At 43.6% G+C, this 23,032-nt stretch overlaps 1 protein-coding gene across 1 annotated transcript in view; it reads right to left on the minus strand.

The window, feature by feature from the left end:
* Positions 1 to 14,528, minus strand: part of AOAH (acyloxyacyl hydrolase) — a 99,205-nt gene extending 84,677 nt beyond the window's left edge. The window contains exons 1-3 of the mRNA XM_079947603.1: positions 14,491 to 14,528; positions 7,435 to 7,635; positions 1,958 to 2,073 (exon numbers count right to left, since the gene is read on the minus strand). Of these exons, the coding sequence (XP_079803729.1) occupies positions 1,958 to 2,072 (115 nt within the window). The 5' untranslated portion in view covers position 2,073; positions 7,435 to 7,635; positions 14,491 to 14,528. The remainder of the gene's footprint in view (positions 1 to 1,957; positions 2,074 to 7,434; positions 7,636 to 14,490) is intronic.
* Positions 14,529 to 23,032: the final 8,504 nt, after the last annotated feature.

A 23,032-nucleotide genomic window follows, 5' to 3' on the forward strand; every position in this document is an offset into this window, starting at 1 on the left:
TTTCTGAGTGGTGAGGGGGTTATTCGCAATTGCCCAAATCAAAAGGCTGCTGGAAGCCTTGGAAATGGGCTATGGAACATGTTTGCTAGGCACCTGTCCATTTAGGGATGGCAAAGGAGATTAATTTTGTTTGTGTTTTAATGAGAAGTAACTAAGTCACACTTTATGAACAAGTGTAAGATGTGAAACACAATTAAACTTTAAAAATTGCACTGCTCTGAATTTATGTATGTGTTGGGGAAAAGTGAACATATAGATTGCTTACAAAGATGTGTATACAGAAAAGTGTCTATTGGGAGAAATTGCACTTAAATCCCAACGAATTATTATGGGGGTTGTTTTCAGGGGGGTGTTAATCGCAAATTGCTGTGGAAATGTGGAGCAGTGAATTTAAGAATGGAAAAAGGAGAAACAGAGAAACAGAAATTAACAGATATTTTGTCTAGCCTCAATGCCATTGAATCTAAAGCATTATTACAGTCGTACCTTGGAAGTCGAACTGAATCTGTTCTGGAAGTCTGTTCAACTTCCAAAGCGTTCAGCTTCCAAAGCGTGGCTTCTGATTGGCTGCAGGAGCTTCTGAAAATCATCTGAAAACTGGAACAATCACTTCTGGGTTTTGATAGTTTGGTAGCCGAAACATTCGAGGTCAAAGGCGTTCAAAGGCTACTGAGGTTCCACTGTATAGTCTGATTCTACAGCAGGGATCAGCAACCTAAGGCCCATGGGCCAGAAGTGGCCTGTGGAGGTCGTTTGATCAGCCCACAAGCCACCCCCAAACTGAGCTGCCCACTTGCGCGCTGTGCTAAATTGGCGCAGCACAGCGCAGGGACTTGCTTCCGCTTTGTTGAAAACTGTGTCTGCGCAGACACCGAAAATCACAGGCCTGCGCGCTCACACAAATGCGCGATCCGGTCCACGGAGTGGTCTCCTCGGGACCGATCTGGCCCAGACAAGATAAACCTTGCTGGCCCCTGTTCTATGGGATCAATTTCAGTTCCTGAGGCCTGAAAATTTGGACAAGATGCTGGAAGCTGTGCGGCTAACTATAGGGTCCTGCAGCCCTTGTACATCATGATGAATCATAGAATCATAGAATCATAGAATCATAGAATCATAGAGTTGGAAGAGACCACAAGGGCCATCGAGTCCAACCCCCTGCCAAGCAGGAAACACCATCAGAGCACTCCAGACATATGGTTGTCAAGCCTCTGCTTAAAGACCTCCAAAGAAGGAGACTCCACCACACTCCTTGGCAGCAAATTCCACTGTTGAACAGCTCTTACTGTCAGGAAGTTCTTCCTAATGTTTAGGTGGAATCTTCTTTCTTGTAGTTCGGATCCATTGCTCCGTGTCCGCTTCTCTGGAGCAGCAGAAAACAACCTTTCTCCCTCCTCTATGTGACATCCTTTTATATATTTGAACATGGCTATCATAACACCCCTTAACCTCCTCTTCTCCAGGCTAAACATGCCCAGCTCCCTTAGCCGTTCCTCATAAGGCATCATTTCCAGGCCTTTGACCATTTTGGTTGCCCTCCTCTGGACACGTTCCAGTTTGTCAGTGTCCTTCTTGAACACTTTGAACTATTTGAGAGAGTGGGAGCATCTCCTTGCATAACGGAGAGGTGACTTGAAAGAAGCCATAGTTGCTCCTGGAAAATATCTATCATGGGCTGGAGGCTTATGAGAGCTACCCCTCAGTCCCAAATGTCCACTTTGTGGGGAAGGTGCTCAAGATGCAACTGAATTAGGTGTGGCTGCACAAGTCCTTGTTGCAGGGGTGTGCCGGATGAAACAGAGATGTTGCAAGGGGGTGGTTCTTAGGTCTGGGAATTAGATGGCTTATCTATTCTGGATGTGGCTGCACTCTCCCTTAAGGTACAAGTGCATCGTCTGGGATATTTTTATGAAGAGCTGTTTTAAATAAATACAACAAATAAGAAATCAGCACATACCTATACAGCTATGCTGCTTGTTTTGGACATTGGGAACGAGGGAGGCGCCTTTCAGCAAAAGCACGAAGAGGAGCACAAAGTTGAAGGAAGGAGCCATCTTCCAACGCATTCTCATTCTGGAAGTAAAAACATAGAGGAAGGGTGGGGAAAAACTTCTCAAAATCAGCATTGACATAAGTGAAATTCTTAAGGACTGATGTCATTAAATCTCATGGAGGGAGACCCGAGTGCAGGAGCAATGCATGTGGTTCTTGCACCTAAGGAGCTGAGGTAACCGAGTGCTTTGCCAATAATTTTTTTTTTAAAAAAAAATATTTATTAAGGTTTTACACAACAAAACAAACATCACAATCAGGAAAAACAAAGGGAAAAAAAGACGATCGAAAACAACACAGTTTAACAATGAAAAAAGAAAGAAAAAGAAGAAGTAATCAAAAAAGAAACAAAAAACAGAGAAAAAATTATTTGTTACTTACTATCTTTATAACCCTCTTTCCTGACTTCCTCACATCTCCCTTTTCTGTGTTCCCCTTTACACAATCAAATTCAGCAATTCCCTACCCTCTTTCCAATCTTATTCAATATTATACATTTCAACCTATTTATGCCTTTAGTTTCCTTTACTTTTAAAACCATTTATCACATGTTTTTTATAACTTAATCCTTTGATCTCGACATAATAATACTCTGGTCTTACCCCTTTTTTTCCTTCAAAACATTTTTACATATTTCTTTTTACCATGTCACTGATGCCCTATTCTCTTTATAACCAACCTCATTTTAACATTCAAACATTTTACAATGCTTTTGGAGATATTCTTTGAACTTCTTCCAGTCCTCTTCCACCGACTCTTCTCCCAGGTCTCGGATTCTGCCAGTCATTTCTGCCAGTTCCATATAGTCAATCACCTGCATCTGCCATTCTTCCAGGGTGGGCAAATCTTGTGTCTTCCAATACTTTGCGATGAGTATTCTTGCTGCAGTTGTTGCATACATAAAGAATGTTCTGTCTTTCTTTGGCACCAATTGGCCGACAATGCCGAAAAGGAAGGCCTCTGGTTTCTTAGGAAAGGTAAACTTAAATACCTTTTTTAGTTCATTATAGATCATTTCCCAGAAGGCCTTAACCTTTGGGCATGTCCACCAAAGGTGAAAGAATGTTCCCTCAGTTTCTTTACATTTCCAGCATTTGTTGTCAGGCAGGTGATAATTTTTTGCAAGCTTGACTGGGGTCATGTACCATCTATAGATCATTTTCATAATATTTTCTCTTAAGGCATTACATGCCGTAAACTTCATATCAGTGGTCCACAACTTTTCCCAGTCAGCAAACATAATGTTATGACCAATGTCCTGTGCCCATTTAATCATAGCTGATTTAACTGTTTCATCCTGAGTATTCCATTTTAGCAGCAAGTTGTACATTCTCGAAAGTATCTTAGTTTTAGGTTCTAACAATTCTGTTTCTAATTTCGATTTTTCCACCTGGAAGCCTATTTTTTTATCCAAGTTAAAGGCCTCTCTAATTTGATAATAGTGTAACCAATCTCGCACTTTATCTTTTAGTTTCTCAAAACTCTGCAATCTCCATGTGTCTCGGTCTTGTTCTAGTATCTCCCAATATTTCGGCCAGTTGGCCTCCATATTGAGTTTTTTCAGAGCCTTAGCCTCCATAGGTGATAGCCACCTTGGGGTCTTGTTTTCCAATAAGTCTTTATATCTTGTCCAGACATTAAACACAGCTTTCCTGACAATATGGTTTTTGAATACTCTATTAGCTTTTACCTTGTCGTACCACAAATATGCATGCCACCCAAAAGCATTGTTGAACCCTTCCAAATTCAAAATGTCAGTGTTCTCAAGAAGTAGCCAATCTTTCAACCAGCAGAATGCTGCTGATTCATAATACAACTTCATGTCTGGCAGGGCAAACCCCCCTCTTTCTTTAGCGTCGGTCAATATTTTAAATTTTATTCTGGGCTTTTTGCCCTGCCAGACAAATTTAGAAATATCTCTTTGCCACCTCTTGAAACAATCCATCTTGTCCACAATCTGTAAAGTTTGGAACAAAACCAACATTTTTGGCAATACATTCATCTTTATAGCAGCAATCCGACCCAACAAGGAAAGCTTCAATTTTGACCAAATTTCTAGATCTTTCTTAACTTCTGACCAGCATTTCTAATAATTATCTTTAAATAAATTCAAATTTTTAGCCGTCATGTTGATCCCTAAGTATTTCACTTTCTTAACCACAATTAAATCTGTCTCCTTCTGAAACCTTTCTTTTTCCATTGTTGTCAGGTTTTTCTCTAAAACCTTAGTTTTTTGCTTGTTCAATTTAAATCCTGCCACATGACCAAATTCTTGAATCAATTCTAACACCCAAGTGCTTTGCCAATAAAGAACCAAACTTCCAGTTGCATGTTCTCACTGGGTTTGTGTGCATGCGTGCACACATTCAGGACAGAGAATCTATCCATTTCGGTTTCTCTCGGTTTCTCAGTTTCCCAATCTTACATTCAGCTCCCCACATTTCCACATCAATATGCAATTTTTCAAAAGCCATCATGAAATTCATTAGCATATAAACACCTTTGTATGTTATTTTGCCTAATATGCACAATATTGCAAAGCAATTTCCCCCAATACAATGCATTTTTGTATGCACTTATATGCGCACTACCCTGGTATATGCATTTGTGTAAAGGTAAAGGACCCCTGGACTGTTAAGTCCAGTCAAAGGCGACTATGGGGTTGCAGCGCTCATCTCGCTTTCAGGCCAAGGGAGCCGGCGTTTGTCCACAGACAGCTTTCCGGGTCATGCAGCAGCATGACTAAACCGCTTCTGGCACAATGGAACACTGTGATGGAAACTAGAGCGCATGGAAACGCTGTTTACCTTTCTGCCGCAGCGGTACCTATTTATCTACTTGCACTGGTGTGCTTTCGAACTGCTAGGAGGAGCTGGGACAGAGCAACAGAAGCTCATCCCATTGTGGGGATTCAAACCATCAATCTTCTGATTGGCAAGCCCAAGAGGCTCAGTGGTTTAGACCACAGCGCCATCCCTATGCATTTTTGTACACACTACTTGGCTGAAGAACTGTGTTACAAAATAAGGATAACTGCAAATTTCAAAGGATAGCTGTTGTTTTGGTTCTCAGCTTGTTTTTGAAAAGTATGAATTTGGCAAGTTCACATTTAACTGTGAACTCAGTTGAATTTCTCCTGCATCCCTCTCTTTGTGCACTACTTTTAATTTCCCACCCCAAAAACTTGGATATGGTTGCATGCTGAACTTCAGTCATGGGATCTAGAACTACACACAGCAGCTGTTATCATGTTTGTATTCTAAGTTTGTATTCTAAGTTCAACTTGGCAAATCTTCCCTGGAAAGCCTAATTTATGATGCAACCTGTCTGGGAAAATTAATGAGCAAACGCCTAGATTTTATTTCATCGGAACTGAGAATGATGGCGTCTGCCGCTCGAGGAGGACTTTTGGATCAGCGTGTGAGAATTTATTGCAAACAAAAGACTTACCAGCTTTTTTAAAAAAGGGAGAGCCTTACAAAGTTCACACAGAAGCATAATATTGCTTACTTTAACTCGCCTGTGGAAACAACTCAGAGGCTATTAAGAAGAAAAAGGATAACAACAAGAAGATTGAAAGATGAGACTGGTGAACACTAAAAGCAGCAGAAATATGAGATGACTGGACCCTTACTGAACTCAAAGCATGGGAACCCCCAATAAAAATATATAATTTGGCAAAATATTTGGACTTTATGATATGTATTGGTATAATTTGGAATAATTAATGTGATATGATTGGATTGTTAAATGGAAAACTTAATAAAAAATATTTTTTTTAAAAAAAAGAACTACATACAGCAGCAGTTGCGTGTCGAGGTCCCCAGGTCCACCCCAATAACTCACACATCACACAGAAATTTTTGTTTAAGATTTTTGGCATAATTTTGGCCACAATTTTATTAAAATACAAATTTGTGAGTGGTTGCGTAGGCATTGGTTGCGACTATCTGCCCCCACCATGGGGGACAGACTGACATTCCGCACGATGCGAAAGTCAGAATGGGGGAATACACTTGGGGGTTACGCGGAGCAGGGAACCTGCCCTCACCCCAAATGCAACCAGGAGCTCATTGCTATGGCCCGAGCCCCCTTGACAGAGTGGACAAGCAATAGTTAGCCCCCGATTCCTTTAACGGAATCCCTTGCAGCAGCAGCATTAGAGGGGCAGGCACAGCCAATCCATGCCCCTCAACCAACCAAACCATAAACCAATGCCTAACCACGAACCTTACAAGTTGTGACGATAGGCAAAAACCAAATGGCCCCAGCCAATCAGCCAGATGGACAAAATTCCTACCAGGCCCCCACTCCAAAGCAGACGACCCCATGACAGGCACAGCAAGGTCAAAGCGAACAATCCTGTTCTAGGGAGGGAGGGACGGGCAATCCGATGCACGGGCGAAATGAGGAAGCCCTAGCCTCGTGCAAGGAGTTTTACTATTTCTGGCTGTCAATCAATAAATGGCAACATTAACTTCTTCCCAACAACAAGGGAAGCCCCAATCGCATCAGTGGCCAACGATCAATTAGCCCGCCCCCAACTTTGGAGTGTCCCGGCGGCCCCCACCGCAACACGTGCTCTCCATGAAGGAGAACACGCTTTGTCTCTAGCAAAGCGAATCACAAAGCGGTTACTAGATTTTGATGCAAAGAGATGCAATGACAGGCAAAAAACCAGCAGGCAGTGCTTCTCCAAACACAGCATCTTTTTGTCAGGGACAACTGTGGGTGGTGAATTTTGCCCTCAGAAGCCCCTCTTAGACTCAAGAGAAGTGGCACCCTAACGACAGAAGCAGTTAATGCCGCAAGAAAAACTATTGCCAGGACATGGGAATCATTACAATTATTAATGGTGGACCCATGGTACAATGCAATTTGGCCAACAGCATTTTGGAAAAACTGACACAGAAAGTAGCAAGAGCCAAAAAGAAACATGGCAATTTTTATGCGGTCTTTTTTGATTACAGAAATGAGGTATATGGTAGAATACTAACCATAGTTTACAGCACAGTTTGGCTTGCATGCAGTACATATTTAATTATTCCCCATCCCCCATCCTATAAATTCCTCCAAATTCTAATTCTAATTGATATGAAATACCTTTTGCTTATGGTCACCTGTCTAAGCAATGTACGTTACTACACATAATTTCGTAACTGTGATAATTTTGGCATATACGCTTCAACACCAACCTTGTGAATATATTCAGAAACGTTTGTTGTTGCGCTATTTTTAATTTTCTGCAATTGTTGCATGTCATATGCCCTAATGTAAACAAAGCTATATTGCAGTGCAGCCATGTTAAGCAGTTTGAAGGTGGAAATGAATACAAACTACGTCACCAAAAAACAAGCCAGCAGCAAAAGCCGCATGCCTTACCAGTAGTTTCTGCAGCAGTCTCTCCTAATAAAATAGCAACAGTGAAGAAAAAACGCCTTCTGAGAAGAGGAGTCTCTCACAGAACTGGCTCAGTCTTCGTTTTCCTCTTCCTCTTTTCTTGACAAGTGTGGTTTGGTTAGCAGGGTGTGGAACCTGGCAGCAAAGTTCGCTGTTTGGGGTTTTCTCATAAACCTCATTCATCTGAAACCAAAGCATGAGGCAGAGATACGTTTACTGACCAATTCAAAATTTGCCCTACCCCCTTGATCCTATGAGTCTCTAGTGACATCAGCAATGTGTCTTGCAAATACAGTGGTACCTCGGGTTACATACGCTTCAGGTTACAGACGCTTCAGGTTACAGACCCAGAAATAGTACCTCGGGTTAAGAACTTTGCTTCAGGATGAGAACAGAAATCGTGCTCTGGCAGCGCAGCGGCCCCATTAGCTAAAGTGGTGCTTCAGGTTAAGAACAGTTTCAGGTTAAGAACAGACCACCGGAACAAATTAAGTACTTAACCCAAGGTACCACTGTATACAGAATACAAATAAAGAGGGAGCATTGTATAACATACTTGCATGGCAAGGTTTTCCCAGCCTGCAGGCAAGATATTTATATTCCCGGTGAGCAACTTGGAGGGCCAACACTGAGGCTCCAGTATTCTCCCGCCTGAGACCCTGTTTCTAAGCCCTGTTCCTGCAGGCACCAACTTGGGAGAAAGGTGAGATATAAATACATTTAATAATATTAATAATAATAAATCCAGGTTCATACATGTAAACCAGGCTTCCTCAACCTTGGCCCTCCAGATGTTTTTAGCCTACAACTCCCATGATCCCCAGCTAGCAGGACCAGTGGTCAGGGATGATGGGAATTGTAGTCTCAAAACATCTGGAGGGCTGAGGTTGAGGAAGCCTGAGGTAAACTGTATAACTCAAGGTACGGAGTCACGGTGATGAATAAGGTTGAACAGTTAATAGCTTTTGTCCTGTAGACCTTTCCCAATGGACACTGGAAAATGCCAAAGTTCAAATAAACTGAAAACATTTAATGCATTTCCCGTTCTTTAGTCATGCAAATATATTTTTCTTGGCAGCTGTGAACTTTTAAAGATAGTGCTGCTGTCAGATTTTGTATATGGATTATTCAAACTATTCCCTTAAAAAGGAAGAGAGGGAATGTACAGGCAACCGTGAAAAATGGATGCCTCGTTGGTGCATAGCAGTCAGCCAGGTATTCTAAATGCAATATGACATTTCTGTACCAGGTCCACTGATCCCTTTTTCTTCTTCCTCTCAGCTGAAATTCTTGCTAAGGTAGCAGCACATTATAAGGCCTATACATCCTTTAATCCTCTGAAGAACCTTTTAAACGCATATCAGATTATGACCCACAACACCTTGAAGTCTGTTAAAGCTGTAGACCCTAAATTGAAAGGCATTACGCAGAAAAACAATGCTTTCAGAATATGAAGCTTTCAAGGTACATTTCTCATCTCTGAGGCCATTTTTTTCTGAACACAGCATATCCTAATGCCACCACTTAAACAGTGATCCTTCTCTGACCCTTTCAAGGAAGGAGAGAGAGATGTTCATTTCCGTTTCATTTTTAATTTGTCCACTGCCTGTCAACACTGCTGCATGCGACGGAGTTTGCAAGCCATAAAAATGACAAAACATGCAGCAAAGATCACACATCCCATAACAACACCATCCCATACAAATATGCCATAATGGGGGGGGGGGGAATATGACTGTTAAATAAACACACACAACTTAAATTGGCCAAAGCAATATTCAATAATCCATTTAACTGCTGTTATTGCTGCATTGTGGCTGTGTGTGCCCCTGGCCCAGCTTTTCACTCTATAGGTGGCCTTAGGTAAACTGATACTCTCTCAGCCTCAGCATTTGAAGATGATGACTGTCAGGGAACTGACATCAGAGCGAGAGGCGGAGGCAGGGCTCCAGAGCGATGCCGGAGAGGGGACCAGCAGGGGGGAAGGAATTCAGCGTAACACCAGTAGAGAAGAGAGGGAGATGGAGGAATTGGCCACAGGGCTCCGAGACCCTTCACCAGAAGCTAGTGGAGAGAGCGCTGGCACGCCCCAGCCTTCCCCTTACTTGCGCAGACGAGTTCCGCGCAGGGAACATAGGTGGAGACTTGGTGTCAAACAGCTTTTAGGCTGGAAAAGATTCAAGAAACGCCCACTGACGGATTCTGCAAGTGACTAGCAGGTCACGGAGGACGAGCTGTGAGCCTAAGCATGGTTGGGCAAGCAATCAAACTAAACCGAAGGCAATTTACGCACAAGTAACCCCCTTACAACCATTACAATGACCTACAACAAAGTGCTGCATTGTGGATTGCTACTGCTCAGGAAACAACCTTCCATTCCACTTCCAGCAGGTTTCACTTCCCCTCAGCTCCCATCTGCCAGCCAACTTTCTGTAGTCATTGAATGCACTTGGTTCTCATTGGGCTTCTTTAATGCGGGGGATGTCCTCCCAATTTAGGTTTACCCCATACAGTGGTACCTCGGGTTACAGACGCTTCAGGTTACAGACTCCGCTAACCCAGAAATAGTACCTCAGGTTGAGAACTTTGCATCAGGATGAGAACAGAAATTGTGCTCCGGCGGCGTGGCGGCAGCGTGAGGCCCCATTAGCTAAAGTGGCGCTTCAGGTTGAGAACAGTTTCAGGTTAAGAACGGACCTCCGGAATGAATTACGTACTTAACCCGAGGTACCACTGTAAATGTTTTTAATGGTTCTGCAAACCATTTGGTTCCCTCAACTTGCTGCTATTTCCCTCTTGTGCGTTGCTAGAGCTGTTTTGTCCAGCAGCTCTCATGGACTGAACATCACAAACAGAGACACTCAAATTTTGTTGGGTTGTGTGTGTGTGTGTGTGTGTGTGAGAGAGAGAGAGAGAGAGAGAGAGAGAGAGAAAGGAAACTTCAAAGCTCTTCCTTCTAAGACAAGAAAATACCCACAGAAAGAGTGAATGAATGGGATGGCAGCTTTATATTTATATATCCCTTTTCTAGCTACCCCAACCCACTCTAAATCCCCCTTCTAGGGTTTTTCTAAAAGTTTTTGCACTTCCGCAAGCCTCGGGCTAAACCCGAGCCTACTGAGAGCTCTATCCTATGCTGCTAAGTGACAGCAGAGTGAGAACTGTATTGGAAAGAGAATATATTCCAGGGCTGTTGGGGGAAAATAAGTGAAGCACCCTGTCAGTGCTGCTGCTATTGTCATCTACCAATGCATTATTGGATGTGCCAGACCATTGTCTTGCCTCGGTAATGGGCTGGATGAGAGCCAATAAACTGACGCTCAATCCAGATAAGACCAAGGCACTGCTAGAAGGTGGCTCCCTGGTTTGCGATAACTCGCTATGTCTAAGAGATGATGGCGAAATGTTTCAAGTTATCTGAACTGAGATATAGTAGAACTTGTAAGTGAGCATACAGAATATATTATGTAAAGATATCCAAAGGTCATCTATGGAAACATACATGGAAAAAACACCCAGAGAAGGAAACAATGTGAATTGTTCATGTACTAATGGCAGAAGTTTCAAATCAATGGAGGAACTGACGTTTGTGGTGCTGAGTGAATAGAGAGAGCAAGGGAGCAGAAGTAGCAGAACATAGAAGAATGACTCAATGGGATCTTTTTATCTATATATATATATCCACAGATAACAATATATACTGTGTATGTACACACACACACACACACACACACACACACACACATATTTGTTGGAGGAAAGGTTGCTCTGTATGTCACGAGACCCTACAGCTCCTTCCCTCAAATAAAAACTTAAATAAGCCCACAAATTCACTATGTATAGAAATGCCAGCCCAAACTGGGAACTTAAGTACGGAGGAATACTATTGCTCTGATCAAACTCTGATGGTGATCTTGAGACGGAGGGGATAGGAAGGTAGTCAAAGAAGAAGTGGCCATTTGAAACTGGCAATTTCAGCTATTCTTGTATTGATTGGTTGAGTAAATGTACGTTTTGGTCTTGTCAAAGGAACATTTTTCACCCCCCTTGATGCAACATATGATTGTGGCTTAAGGAGAGAAGTATTAGGCGACTCCGTTTACTTCCCTTCCCAACACATCCCTGTACGGTGTAGGGAGAAAAATGTTTTTTGTTTGTTTCTTAAACTCACCTATTTATTTAACAAGATTTATATACCACTTATCTGTAGATGAAACCTCCAAGTCGTTCACAAAGAATATAAGCCAAGTGACCCTCCACCCCAGTTGTTTCCTTCTGCAATTTCTGTCCTTTTTCACGTCTATTATAACTGCATTTAGGTCACATCCTGACACCAACTCCCCATGTTTGAAAGCCTCAGGTCCTCGTACACCATTAGGGAAATGGACAAAACCTGGTCCTTGCCAATGTTCCCTTTATGGTGACATAACCGCCTCGTGGGACCCAGGAAAATTGCTTCAAGAACAAATAAGCATTTATGAGCAATCATGACTGAGCCTACCCAAGAATGAGATGTTCTTGCGGTCAGATACTGTTCTTTCAATCAAGAAGCTTTCAAGGTGGCATTCAAGCCTCTTTTATTGTGTGTTTCTTCGCCATCTTGCAGTTTTTAAAAGCACCATTTCTATTTCATTTTACAAAGACATGTATGTACATGTTTGCTAATTGCACAGGGAAATAAGCCGTGTGGTATCCTAAGTATGTAGAAATCACTGCCTTACTTCTCTGTTTATAGTGGTGTCAGAGCTGCCCCTAGGTCCCAGCTCACAGAGGACCAACGCCCGATCGTCGTTATGTACAAAAGTCTTTATTGAAGTTCAACTTCCATTCCAAAGCCGCAGCGCGCAGCTCTATGTCTTAAACCCTAGACCGGCGAAGTCCCGTCTGAATCTCCTCCCCTCGGACACCAGTTTAAGATCCTAGCCCGGCTCCACCTTTTACGCTGCTCTCTCCTCCTCTGGGTCCTCCTGCCCGCCGGGGCTTTCCCTTTTCTGGACTCTTCCGACGCTGAGTCGGCTGACTCCTCCCCCTGTCTCCGGCGGGCTTTAGGACCCGGTTCCCAATCCTCATTCTCTGCTGTCCCGCGCTCCTGTACATTTGAACTTGCCTCTCGCGCCAACCCAGTGACCTTCCCCCTGACTGTCACACTGCTTCTGTCACTGCTTCCCTCTTCCGGGATACTGCCCGGATCTGACCTCCCCTCCGTTGTCTGGCTCTCCGATGGAGGCGTGGCCAGCCCTGACTTATCTTCACTCCCTGGTGTGGAATCCTCTGCCCTTGATACCTGGGACTCTTCCCCCCCACTATGCTCTGGTGGGGAAGCTGGTCCTGATTTCCAACTGCTACTCTGGGAGTCCCTGCTGGCCCCTTGCTCCTGGAGTGTCCCCCTTGGGAATCCCCTTGCCCTGGCCACTGGCGCCCCCTTCTGTGAATCTTCCGATTCGCTGGAGAGGCTCATGGAATCTCTCGGGCCACTGTCATCTTCTCCTACGCTGCCCTCAGATTCTTCCCCTTCGCTCTTCATCTCCCCTCTTCCCTGTGCTTCTGCTCCTGAACCCCTGACAAGTGGTACCTCGGGTTACATATGCTTCAGGTTACAGGTCTGCTAACCCAAAAATAGTACCTCAGGTTAAGAACTTTGCTTCAGGGCAAGAACAGAAATTGCGCCGTGGCAGCAGCGGGAGGCCCCATTAGCTAAAGTGGTACCTCAGGTTAAGAACAGTTTCAGGTTAAGAACGGACCTCCAGAACGCATTAAGTTCTTAACCAGAGGTACCACTGTATTTCCAAACTGATAGACACTCAACCACTGTTCACTATTAGAGGGAATGATGATACTGGGGATTTACATAATCTGGCATTGATTTAAATTAATTTTTATAATGAAATGTTTTTAGAATCATTGGATTATTTTGATTGTTGTTAGCCGCCCTGAGCCCAGCTTCGGCTGGGGAGGGCGGGATATAAATAAAATTTATTATTATTATATTATTATTATTCTACGCACAATAATACTATATCTTGATGGAAAGTACCCACGTGGGGAAGTGGTGCTGGGGACAGAAATATCCAGGCTCAGTTCCCATCTAGAGTCGTCAAGTGACTGTAAAACTTGACACATCTGTCCATGTACCTTTAACAATAGCTTGATCCGCAGAAACCAGCTTACCATGGCCTGGAGATAAGCAACATTGCCCGCTCATGTTTGGACAAGCAGAAGAGCAAGGCAACTAAAACATTTGACAATCCTGTTCGCCTCTGATCTGAAGCAGCACACAGCTTTGGACTCTGGCACCCCAACTAAGTAGACAAACAGCTCACACGAAGCAACCCTCAGAGATAGCAAACTCAATTTTTCTCTCATTTACCCTGCAGAAGTCAATGCAGGGAAATCGATGGAAGATGGTGTAAACAAGGAAGGGGAGATTGGAAAGGTATTAATCTTTGCAGCTTTCTTGCTTTAATGTAAAAAGTTTCCATAAAGTCTTTTGTTTTACAAGCTCCTGCTAGTATCATTAAATCGCGCCTCGCAAGGCTGAAGCGTTTGTGCTCTGTGGGACGGCTGCCTGGTTGACTGAGTACCGTTCTCATTACTGACCTTCCTGCGGTCCTTTTCAGGGGATTTAACTAGCCGATTCAATTAAACAGCATTTCCGACAAATGTACACATCTTGTTATAATACCTGTTGAGACACAATTCTATCAATTTGGGCACACTTTAAAACACTTCTAACAGTGTCCAGTGAATAATTACATTCTGTCGCACACATCTTGGTATGTATTCTTGGCACAGTTCATTAAAGCGTGTGTGCCGGCAGGAGAGGAGGATATAGGAACTTGCATTAGCCGATTTTAGATTCTCACATCTCCCTCTGCTTTAAATCAATTGATCTATCCCCATTTACGTGCTCTGCGCTTTTAACAAGCCCTCCTTTTAGCGCAGAAACAACTCTTTGTACGTGAAAGCCATAATGAAAACGTTCTTTTTAACAGTAGTAGTGAAATAACAGTAGCAACAATAAACGAAAGCTCAAAAAACTCAGTGTTATTATTCTGATTCTCTCTCTGGACTCAGCTACACAGATGTAAATATGGGCAAGAAAAGGCCACAACTTTATTGATTACAGCAAGTGAAAAGGTATTGGCTTAGGCATTGGATCACATCAGTTGACTCCACCCACTCGGAGAGGGGTGAGTCTTAAAAGGCGGTTTATTCACCAGTAGGTGGATCCTGTTGATGCTAATCCAACTATAAGCTCTCCCCTGATGTCACCGAGAGTCGCGCCATGGCCCCCTGCCACACAGGCATCGGACAGGATCCACGACCGCCGGATTCCTTTAACGGAATACCCAAAAATTGAAGGCGTAGGCGATGCCCCAACTACAATGTGCTCCGCCAGGTAGCCGCTAGCAAGAAGAAGCTAAGGAATTTTGCACAGTGATTATCAAGCCCAACAGGAGGCTAATTCCAGTTGGTTTTGAGGCAAGGTAAAATCGTGGGGGCGAGGGAAAGGTTTGGAAGGAGAAAGAAAGACCAGTTTATTATAATGGTTTAAGTGTTTTAAGTACATTATACAAATGTGACACTAGGTGGCAATGGCAAGCTAATGGCAAATTCAATGTATTTTTCAAAACACTTTTTTAAAAAGCATTTTCACAGTTTTTTATATGTGTCTAGATTCCAGCTCTATCTGCCTAGGAACCATACCTAGATTTTGCAGTGACTGGCATGTTCAAAACAGAGTGGGACTTATTCCTGCTGTGGGCAGGAACAGGCCCAGAAGTATGTGAGGCCAGATCTAAAAGCGGGCGAGCCACCCTTTCTCTTTCGTTCCCACGCACTTTCCTCTTCTGCTTGCTCCCCACGCACCTGCTGCCAGTGCCAGATTTATGTATAAGCTAAACAAGCTATAGCTTAGGGCCCCACTCTCTTGGACTCCCCCCAAAAAAAATTAAAGGAAAAAACCTGGATGCACATTTCCAAAATGTAAGACAAAAAACAAATAAAATAAAACCTACATACAGCAACAGTGTTTTGTGTTGTGTAGGCTCCTATGATGCAAATAATGGCCTGCTAACCTGCTCCCTAAAATGTCACTGGTTTGCTCATTTCTATATATAGGGTGCCTACATTCTGCATGGACTGGCTGTAATAATTACAGTGGTACCTCTGGATACGAACGGGATCCGTTCCGGAGCCGTTCCGAAGCAAGCCCATAGGGAAATTCGTCTTGCGAAGCACCTCAAAAGACGGAAAACTATTTCGTCTAGCAAGTTTTTCGTCTTGCGAGGCACCACTGTATTGTATAAATGGCCCATAGAGAATTAGGGTCTCTGCATACTAGCAATCTGAGGGTTGAGATTTGTATTTATTATTAATTATTATTATTAATAATAATAATACCCTTCACATCTGGCTAGGTTGCCACAGCCACTCTGGGCAGCTTCCAACACAAATGACAATAATGATAATAATAAAACATCAAACATTAATAGTAACAATCTGACCCAATATAAAAACAAATGATAACTTTTAAATAAACAACTTCTATCAAATGAAGCAATATTGAATAATCCATTAGAATCCAATAGTTAAACAGTAAAATTAAACATCAGCAAATAATAATTCAACAGTTTACACTTATCAATTACGAAGAATTACTAATCTGTAAACAATAAAAATAACAGCAAATCACAATGCATAAAGTACCACAAAACATAGAAAACCATGTAAAGGGATCAAACTGAGAAACAAGCTTATAAAATTTTTAAAAATATCCCTGCACTCCTCTCTTCCCCGCTGATTCGGCTGTTTTCAAAGGCTCCCAGGGCTGGGGGCTAGGGCAAGGCAGAAAGTCTCTCTCCACTCCCAACAACTGAAGATTGTAGGAAGCTAAGAAACACCTGGAAGCAAGATAAGCCAAGCAAGCCTTAGTTTAAATAAAAGGTTATTTCCTTGTGTTTGTAAGCAGGAAACATTTGCCATAAATGCACAGACAGAGATATATCATAATAGCACAGGAAAACATTTTGAGCTTACCACTGTGATGAAAAATTCATTATTCATGCACTGACACCAGTCTGTTTCTTGAATCCTAGACACAGCAGTTACTTCTGATGACTGGAGGATATAAATACAAAGTCCCTGGCGATTAAAGAAATCTGTAACTTTTATCCAAAATTCATCATCTCTTGTTTACAGAATACGGCTTTATTTTTGGCTCTAGTGTTCCAAAACACTCCACAATCCATCTCTACTCACAGCACATATATGAGGCCCAGAACTCTTCCAATGCCTTTCTTCTGTCTAAGGAACCAAATGGATTGCAGATTCCCTGGCCTACGGTTTATCAGTGGGGGGCGAAGAGGTTTAATTGCCATGGAAGAACCAAGAGAGAGAGGAAACATTGAATCAGCAGCTATTTTTTAAGACAATATATTCAACACTTTCATCGCAGAAGCCAATTCCCCGACAAAGAGTTAGATAGCTGAGAAAGAGCTTCAGAGAGAAAACGAGATCACCATCACTGGAAGGGATTGGAGGGTCACAGACACCCCTATTCTATATCCAGATCTAGATAGCAAGTCTGGCCACTGGGGATGGCAAAAAGCCAATCAAAGGAAGACTTGTGATTCTTCTGAGCATCTGCAGTGACTTTCTTGCACCACTATAATCATGTGGTAAGAGGAGCAATGGCACACCCACAACAGACATTTAATGTACATCTAAAGCACACTCTTTGCCCCCAAAGAATCTTGGGAACTGTAGTTTGTTAATGGGGCAAAAAACCCTGGCTAGATCCCCTGTAGCTACGGCTCTGCCTTATGATATTTGAAGATGCCTTACATGTCTCCTCTCAGTCTCCTCTTTTAATAATAATAAATAATAAATTTTTATTTATACCCCGCCCTTCCCGGTTCAGAAAACCGGGCTCAGGGTGGCTAACAACAAATTTAAAACATTTAATTGATGCAACAAAAAAACAGCATGAAATACAGTATAAAACGTGAATGACAATAAATTCAGAATTCAAAAATCCATTTAGGGGGAAATCCATCCAATGAACATTAGATGATCACCAGGGCTAGCTGGCTAAATTAGTCCTATTTGAGCCAGCGAGAAGACCAGGGGAGAATTAGCTGTGGGATCTCAGAGTGGGTAATCTTCATAAAAAGGGGAGGAGGAGGGAAGGAAGGGGAATAAAAGATCAGGCTAAGTTCAAATTGAAAGCCAGGCAGAAAAGTTCTGTCTCACAGGCCCTGCGGAAGGAAGTTAAATACTGCAGGGCCCTGGTCTCATGGGACAGAGCATTCCACCGGGTCGGAGCCATCACTGAGAAGGCCCTGGCCCTGGTGGAGGATAGTCTGACTTCCTTAGGGCCCGGGACCTCTAAACTATGGTTATTCATGGACCTTACAGTCTAAACATCCCCAACTCCCTTGATCTAATCTACTGAGGAAAGCCCACAGGTTTATTTACAATAGGTTTACAATATGCCATACAGATCATGGCCTTCATGCATCTTTATCATTTTGATATACTCTGGCCACAATACAAATAACACAAAACAGACCCATTATTTCAGACAAGGTCCTCAGTTCTTCCTCTCACCTTCCCAATCAGCATTCACGCAGAGCTACTAAATTAGCAGTTAAATGCATTTTAGATTTCTTTCCTATGTAAGAAGACAAGGATTCTTATCCTTTTTAAGCTGCTCGCAACTTCAGTTTAAGGCACTTGTGACATACTGCAGAACCACATCTGCACAACATAAATCTTCCCCGCTGAGTTGTTGTTTTTTTAGCAGAGTGCACCATGACACGTCTGCTATGGGGGGGAAAGGAATCTGAAGACACAACTCAGATTCAGAGTGACACGTTCTTATATTAGGAGATAAAAACAGCACAGGATTTTTAATAAAAAAAATTCCTCATGTTATTTAACTCTAATCTAGTTAATAGTTGGTTCTTCCTCCTGGGTTTGGCATTAGAGCATTTAATTAAAAGGACGGAGTGCTCTACCTCCCTTCCCCCCTTTGTGGATTTTTACCAGAGTGGAGCTACAACAAGATTGACATAGATGACAGGTGAGCCAACATGTTCGCTGACACACAAAACCACAAAAGGACTGTAGAGGATCTTGCACTAGACTTGAACAAGGGAAAGTTCAGCAATGGAGCTTGTATGCTGTAGGTTCCATGTTCAGTCCTTGGTAACGCAGGCGCCAAGGATTTCATATAGGAGGGCCAGGCCTTCTGAGGGCTACTCACAGCCCAATAGTCTTCCACAGATTTCTCCAGCTTGGTGCCTGCTAGATGCTGGTGAAGGAAACCCAGTTACACAGCATGAGGACAGTGTCCTTCCTGGCCAGCCCAAGGAGACAATTGGTTGAAAGGGAACAACACGGGCCCCCAAACCCAACCGCTCATCCTGGAAATTATTGGCAGAAATCAGCAGCTTGCCTCTTACATTCTGATCTTCAGTGAACCACACACAGCTGACCCGTCACCCACATCTTATGCTCCACCCTAAGAAGAAGCTAAAGGGAAAGAGGAGAAGGAGGAAGTCTTGACCTATTGGTGCATCAATATCTGTAAGCTGCAGCAGGAATCTTCTGAAGTTGGTTGCTCCAAGCTGGTGGAATATTCCCACACTGGAAGGCAAGGCAAGGCAAAAAGCCAGGTAGAACAACTTCCAAAGAGATATTCCAGAGAGGGCAGATCTCCAAAAGTTACAGACCTAACCCAAGGACAGATGTTAGTGGCCATTTTGGCCAAGGCCCCCAAAGACTCCAGTTTTTGTTTAAAGGATGTTCCACTTGGTATTGCATTTTCCTTTATGTTATGGACAGACAATCATTAACAATAACAAAAAAACACCTGACTGGTTTCAGACCTTACCTCTTGCATTCACCACAACCAAGACAGATTGTGTGTAAAAAATGTGAAATTCAGCCTTAGGGTGTTGTTGTTGTTGTTTTTTAAAAAAACGTGGTTTAGAGTCTTACGGTATTGCTGTTCCAATGGACAAATGGAAGCTGCGTGTCTTCCTACTGCCTTGCTCTGTTATTGTCAAAGGGATAAATGAAGCAATTTGTTCCAAGTCGGTTCTGAAAGGTATCACCCCCTGCTGTACAGTGAATCACCAGCAGCTACACAGTTTGCTTTCTCCGTGTGGTGGTGCAGGGGGTTCAGCTGTGCGAAGACTGCAGACAGTCAAGTCAACAACCTGTAGCTGCAAGTCACAGGCCTCCCTGCACCAAATTACTTTTGCGAACACCTATGCGCACGATGTGCTTGGAAATATGCATCTTGCGCTGAAGAGAAAAGGCTAAGCGGAGGTTGGATGGTCACCTCTCATGGGTGCTTTAGCTGAGATTCCCGGGTTGGACTAGATGGCTCTAGGGGTCCCTTTGAACTCCACAATTCTATGATTCAAAATGTAGATATGAGACTCCACTACAAGAGTAGTTTAGAATGAGGGGGGAAATCCGCTCGGATAACTTACCTCAGGATGAAGCTCCTGAGTACAGTAATTCCCCCTCAAATGTGGAATCTATTGGGATTGGAGATGAATATTTAGAGTTTATTGCCTCTCCTGCTGTCCTGCACACATTATTCACCACTTCTGTTTCCCCACAAGGTCCCCTCCACAGGCACCAGCCATAGAACGAGCATTTCTTGCAGTGTCAGAATTGAATTGAGGAAGGGAGCTTTGTGCCCCATAAATGTGCGGCTTCATTTCTGCGATGGAGCAAAACAACCTGGGCAGGGACGACTTCAAGGTGTTTCCTGACTCATTCCTTCCAGTGGACTTCAGAAAGGCACAGCGCTTTCCTTTTCTCCAGCAGAAGTAGGTCAGGAAAGAAGCCTTCTCTCTCGCTGCCTTTCAGAGAGCTCAGCGCCTGCCTTGGCAGAACCAGGCAGAGACTCCGAGGGCGACTTAATTGCCCCAGGCAGGAAAAACACTTTGGAGAAAAGCCAGCCGAGCATGAAGGGAGGCCGGCCGGGGGGAGGCCTTGTTCCCGGGGTGCCAGGGGGCCTGGACAGGTCCCTACGGGGGGAGATAAGGCAGGTCAAGGGTGGGGAGCAAGAGCCACATGGGCCACAAGCTCGGTCAATTTCCTTTTAAATGAATGCTTCATTAGCTGAAGGGGTCCTCTCCACCCACCCCCTCGCTGCTGCTGTCCTGATTTAAAACATCTTTACTTGCAATTTCCACATACTATCCTTTTCTTTATAAGCCCGTATGGTGGGGTCGGCAGGAGAAGCCACCTCGCCTCATTGCCTTTTGTAAGGGCGTGTCAGAAAGTGGGTTTTACAGATATTATTGTTTTTGTTGTTGTTGTTGTTGTTGTAGTAGTAGTAGCAGCGCTGTTCACCTGAGGAGCTCAGGGGGCTCCATGATATGAAAACACAAAAATACACACCGTAGGAACAAACAGAAACAACACACCAGCCCCAGTTTAAAAGGCTATAGCCAAAGGATTTATTGAAGGCAGTTGTTCTCAATTAGCTAATTACTGAGGACCCCCTCTTTTTCAAAAGCAAGCCATGGACCCCTACGTCTGAAAATTTGGATAACTCTCTGGTAGTTACCTCTGCAAAGCATTTTTTTTTGGGGGGGGAAGTGGGGTAGCCCCTAAAAAGCAAAGGATTTTAGTTACAGTGGTACCTCGGTATCATGCAGAAATGGCAAAAATTTAGTTGGAGGTGAGGCAAGGGACGGGGCCACGGACCCTCAGGGATACGCAGGACCCCAAAATGGGAACCACTGCTTTTAAGGATCCCCTAATTCTTGCACTGATGTACCAACTTGCCTGCACATGAAGATCAATTGTGAAGGCTTTTCTCACTTGCCCACACCAAGTTTACTTAAATTGGAGAGCATGAAGAAAAGGGCTTTCTCAGTGGTGGCTCCATGAAATCTAAAGTCACTACAAGGTGGGCCTCCATCAAGGTGGTATACTTCAGGTCTTCAGAAAAGGTCTTGAAGACTCAGTTATCCCTGAATGAATCCTTTTGTGCTGCTGTTGAGGGAAGGAACGTCGTGAATCCCTAGGGTGCTCCGGAGAAGGGCCAAAGCTCGGCACTGGAGAACCTGCTTTCATCCGGCAGGAAGTGCCAGGAAGCAGGGAATGGTAGGGCAGTGTTGGAGAATAGCACTGTATGGGCTTAGAGTGCTGTCCTATGTCCCAAAGAGGTTTAAAGACTCTCTCAAGGCAAATCTAAAAAAAAAGTAGTATAAACACCGACAACTGGGAAACACTGGCCTGCAAGCGCTCCAAATGGAGAACAAAAGTGTCATGAGTTTTGAAGATGCTCAAATTGAGGATGAAAGGGAGAAACGTGCTAAGAGGAAGGCATGCTAGGCAAACCCTCACCGTGACCAACTCCTGCCTGGAAACCTACCTTATGTCCCCACTGTGGAAGGACGTGTGGATCCAGAATTGGCCTCCACAGTCACCTACGGACTCACTGTTAAGACCGTGTTCATGGAAGACAATCTTACTCGGCTACGAGTGATCGCCAAAGAAGAAGATGTCCCAAAGAGAGCTTGCTGTCCACTCACCAGCATTGAAGAAAGAGTCAAGGGCCAGTCTGGTTAGATTAGACATGTGGGATTGTGGGCACCCTCTTTTGCCTCGAGCAGCGAAATGCCCTGGACTGGTCCCGGGATTTTTAAATAGATTTTTTAAATTGTTAAATTATTCGACTGAAAATGGTGAAAGAAGAATACTTGTGTGCAATCTCTACACATGTCTAGATTTAATGAGAAGAGGGATCTTATTCATTTATTCCATGGGTGAGAGGAAAACACAAGCAGCTCTTGCTCGATTCTTGCACATGTGTGTGCGTGCAGGGTGTGTGATCTATGATCCCTTCCCATGCTTTGCATAAAGCCCCAATTACATACAAAGAACCTGAAAATTAATTGTGGAACTGCGATATGGGGTTCCGGGTACCATGAAAAAGCATCTGGGTGGCTTCCCTACCAATCCTTTCTCCTTTTTGTCCGGATCCTGACAGTGCTGTGGCTTTCCAGCAACGATGCACATACAGAACTTCTGGCATTTTCAGGGCTTTTTAGCACGTCGTAATCTCGAGTTTCCCCAACAGCCTGTGCTAACCCAGCCAGGTTGAAGGCCTGTAGGGTGCTAAGCATAGCCTGAAGGAGACTGAATTTCAATTAGAATCATACAGAAGCAGGTAGCTAGAAATCTGTCCTGCCTTAGACAGACTCATGTGGTTTGGTTTGCAGTCCAGCCTCTTTCTTACCTGCATCCAGGTATTTGTAGTTTATTGGTCTCTGACTTTATGGCCTTATTGGCCCTGCTTCTAGGATGGCATGCAGGAATGGAGCCTCGTGACCTTTGCGGTTCTGAGAGTGACTGCTGGGCTGGCTTGTGAAATGTTCTCTTTTTTTGCGGAGAGCTTTGGGCATGTGCATGGCATCACCTGCCTGGAATTGTTTACTGCCATGGTCAAGATAAACGCATCACAGAAGGTTTAAAGCAGTAGAATATTCTATTGTTTAGTTCCTGGTATTCCCTAGAGATAATATAACCACGAACAATAAGC

This window comes from Podarcis cretensis (assembly GCF_951804945.1).
Source record: "Podarcis cretensis genome assembly, chromosome: 12".
In the NCBI taxonomy this organism is placed as follows: domain Eukaryota; kingdom Metazoa; phylum Chordata; class Lepidosauria; order Squamata; family Lacertidae; genus Podarcis; species Podarcis cretensis.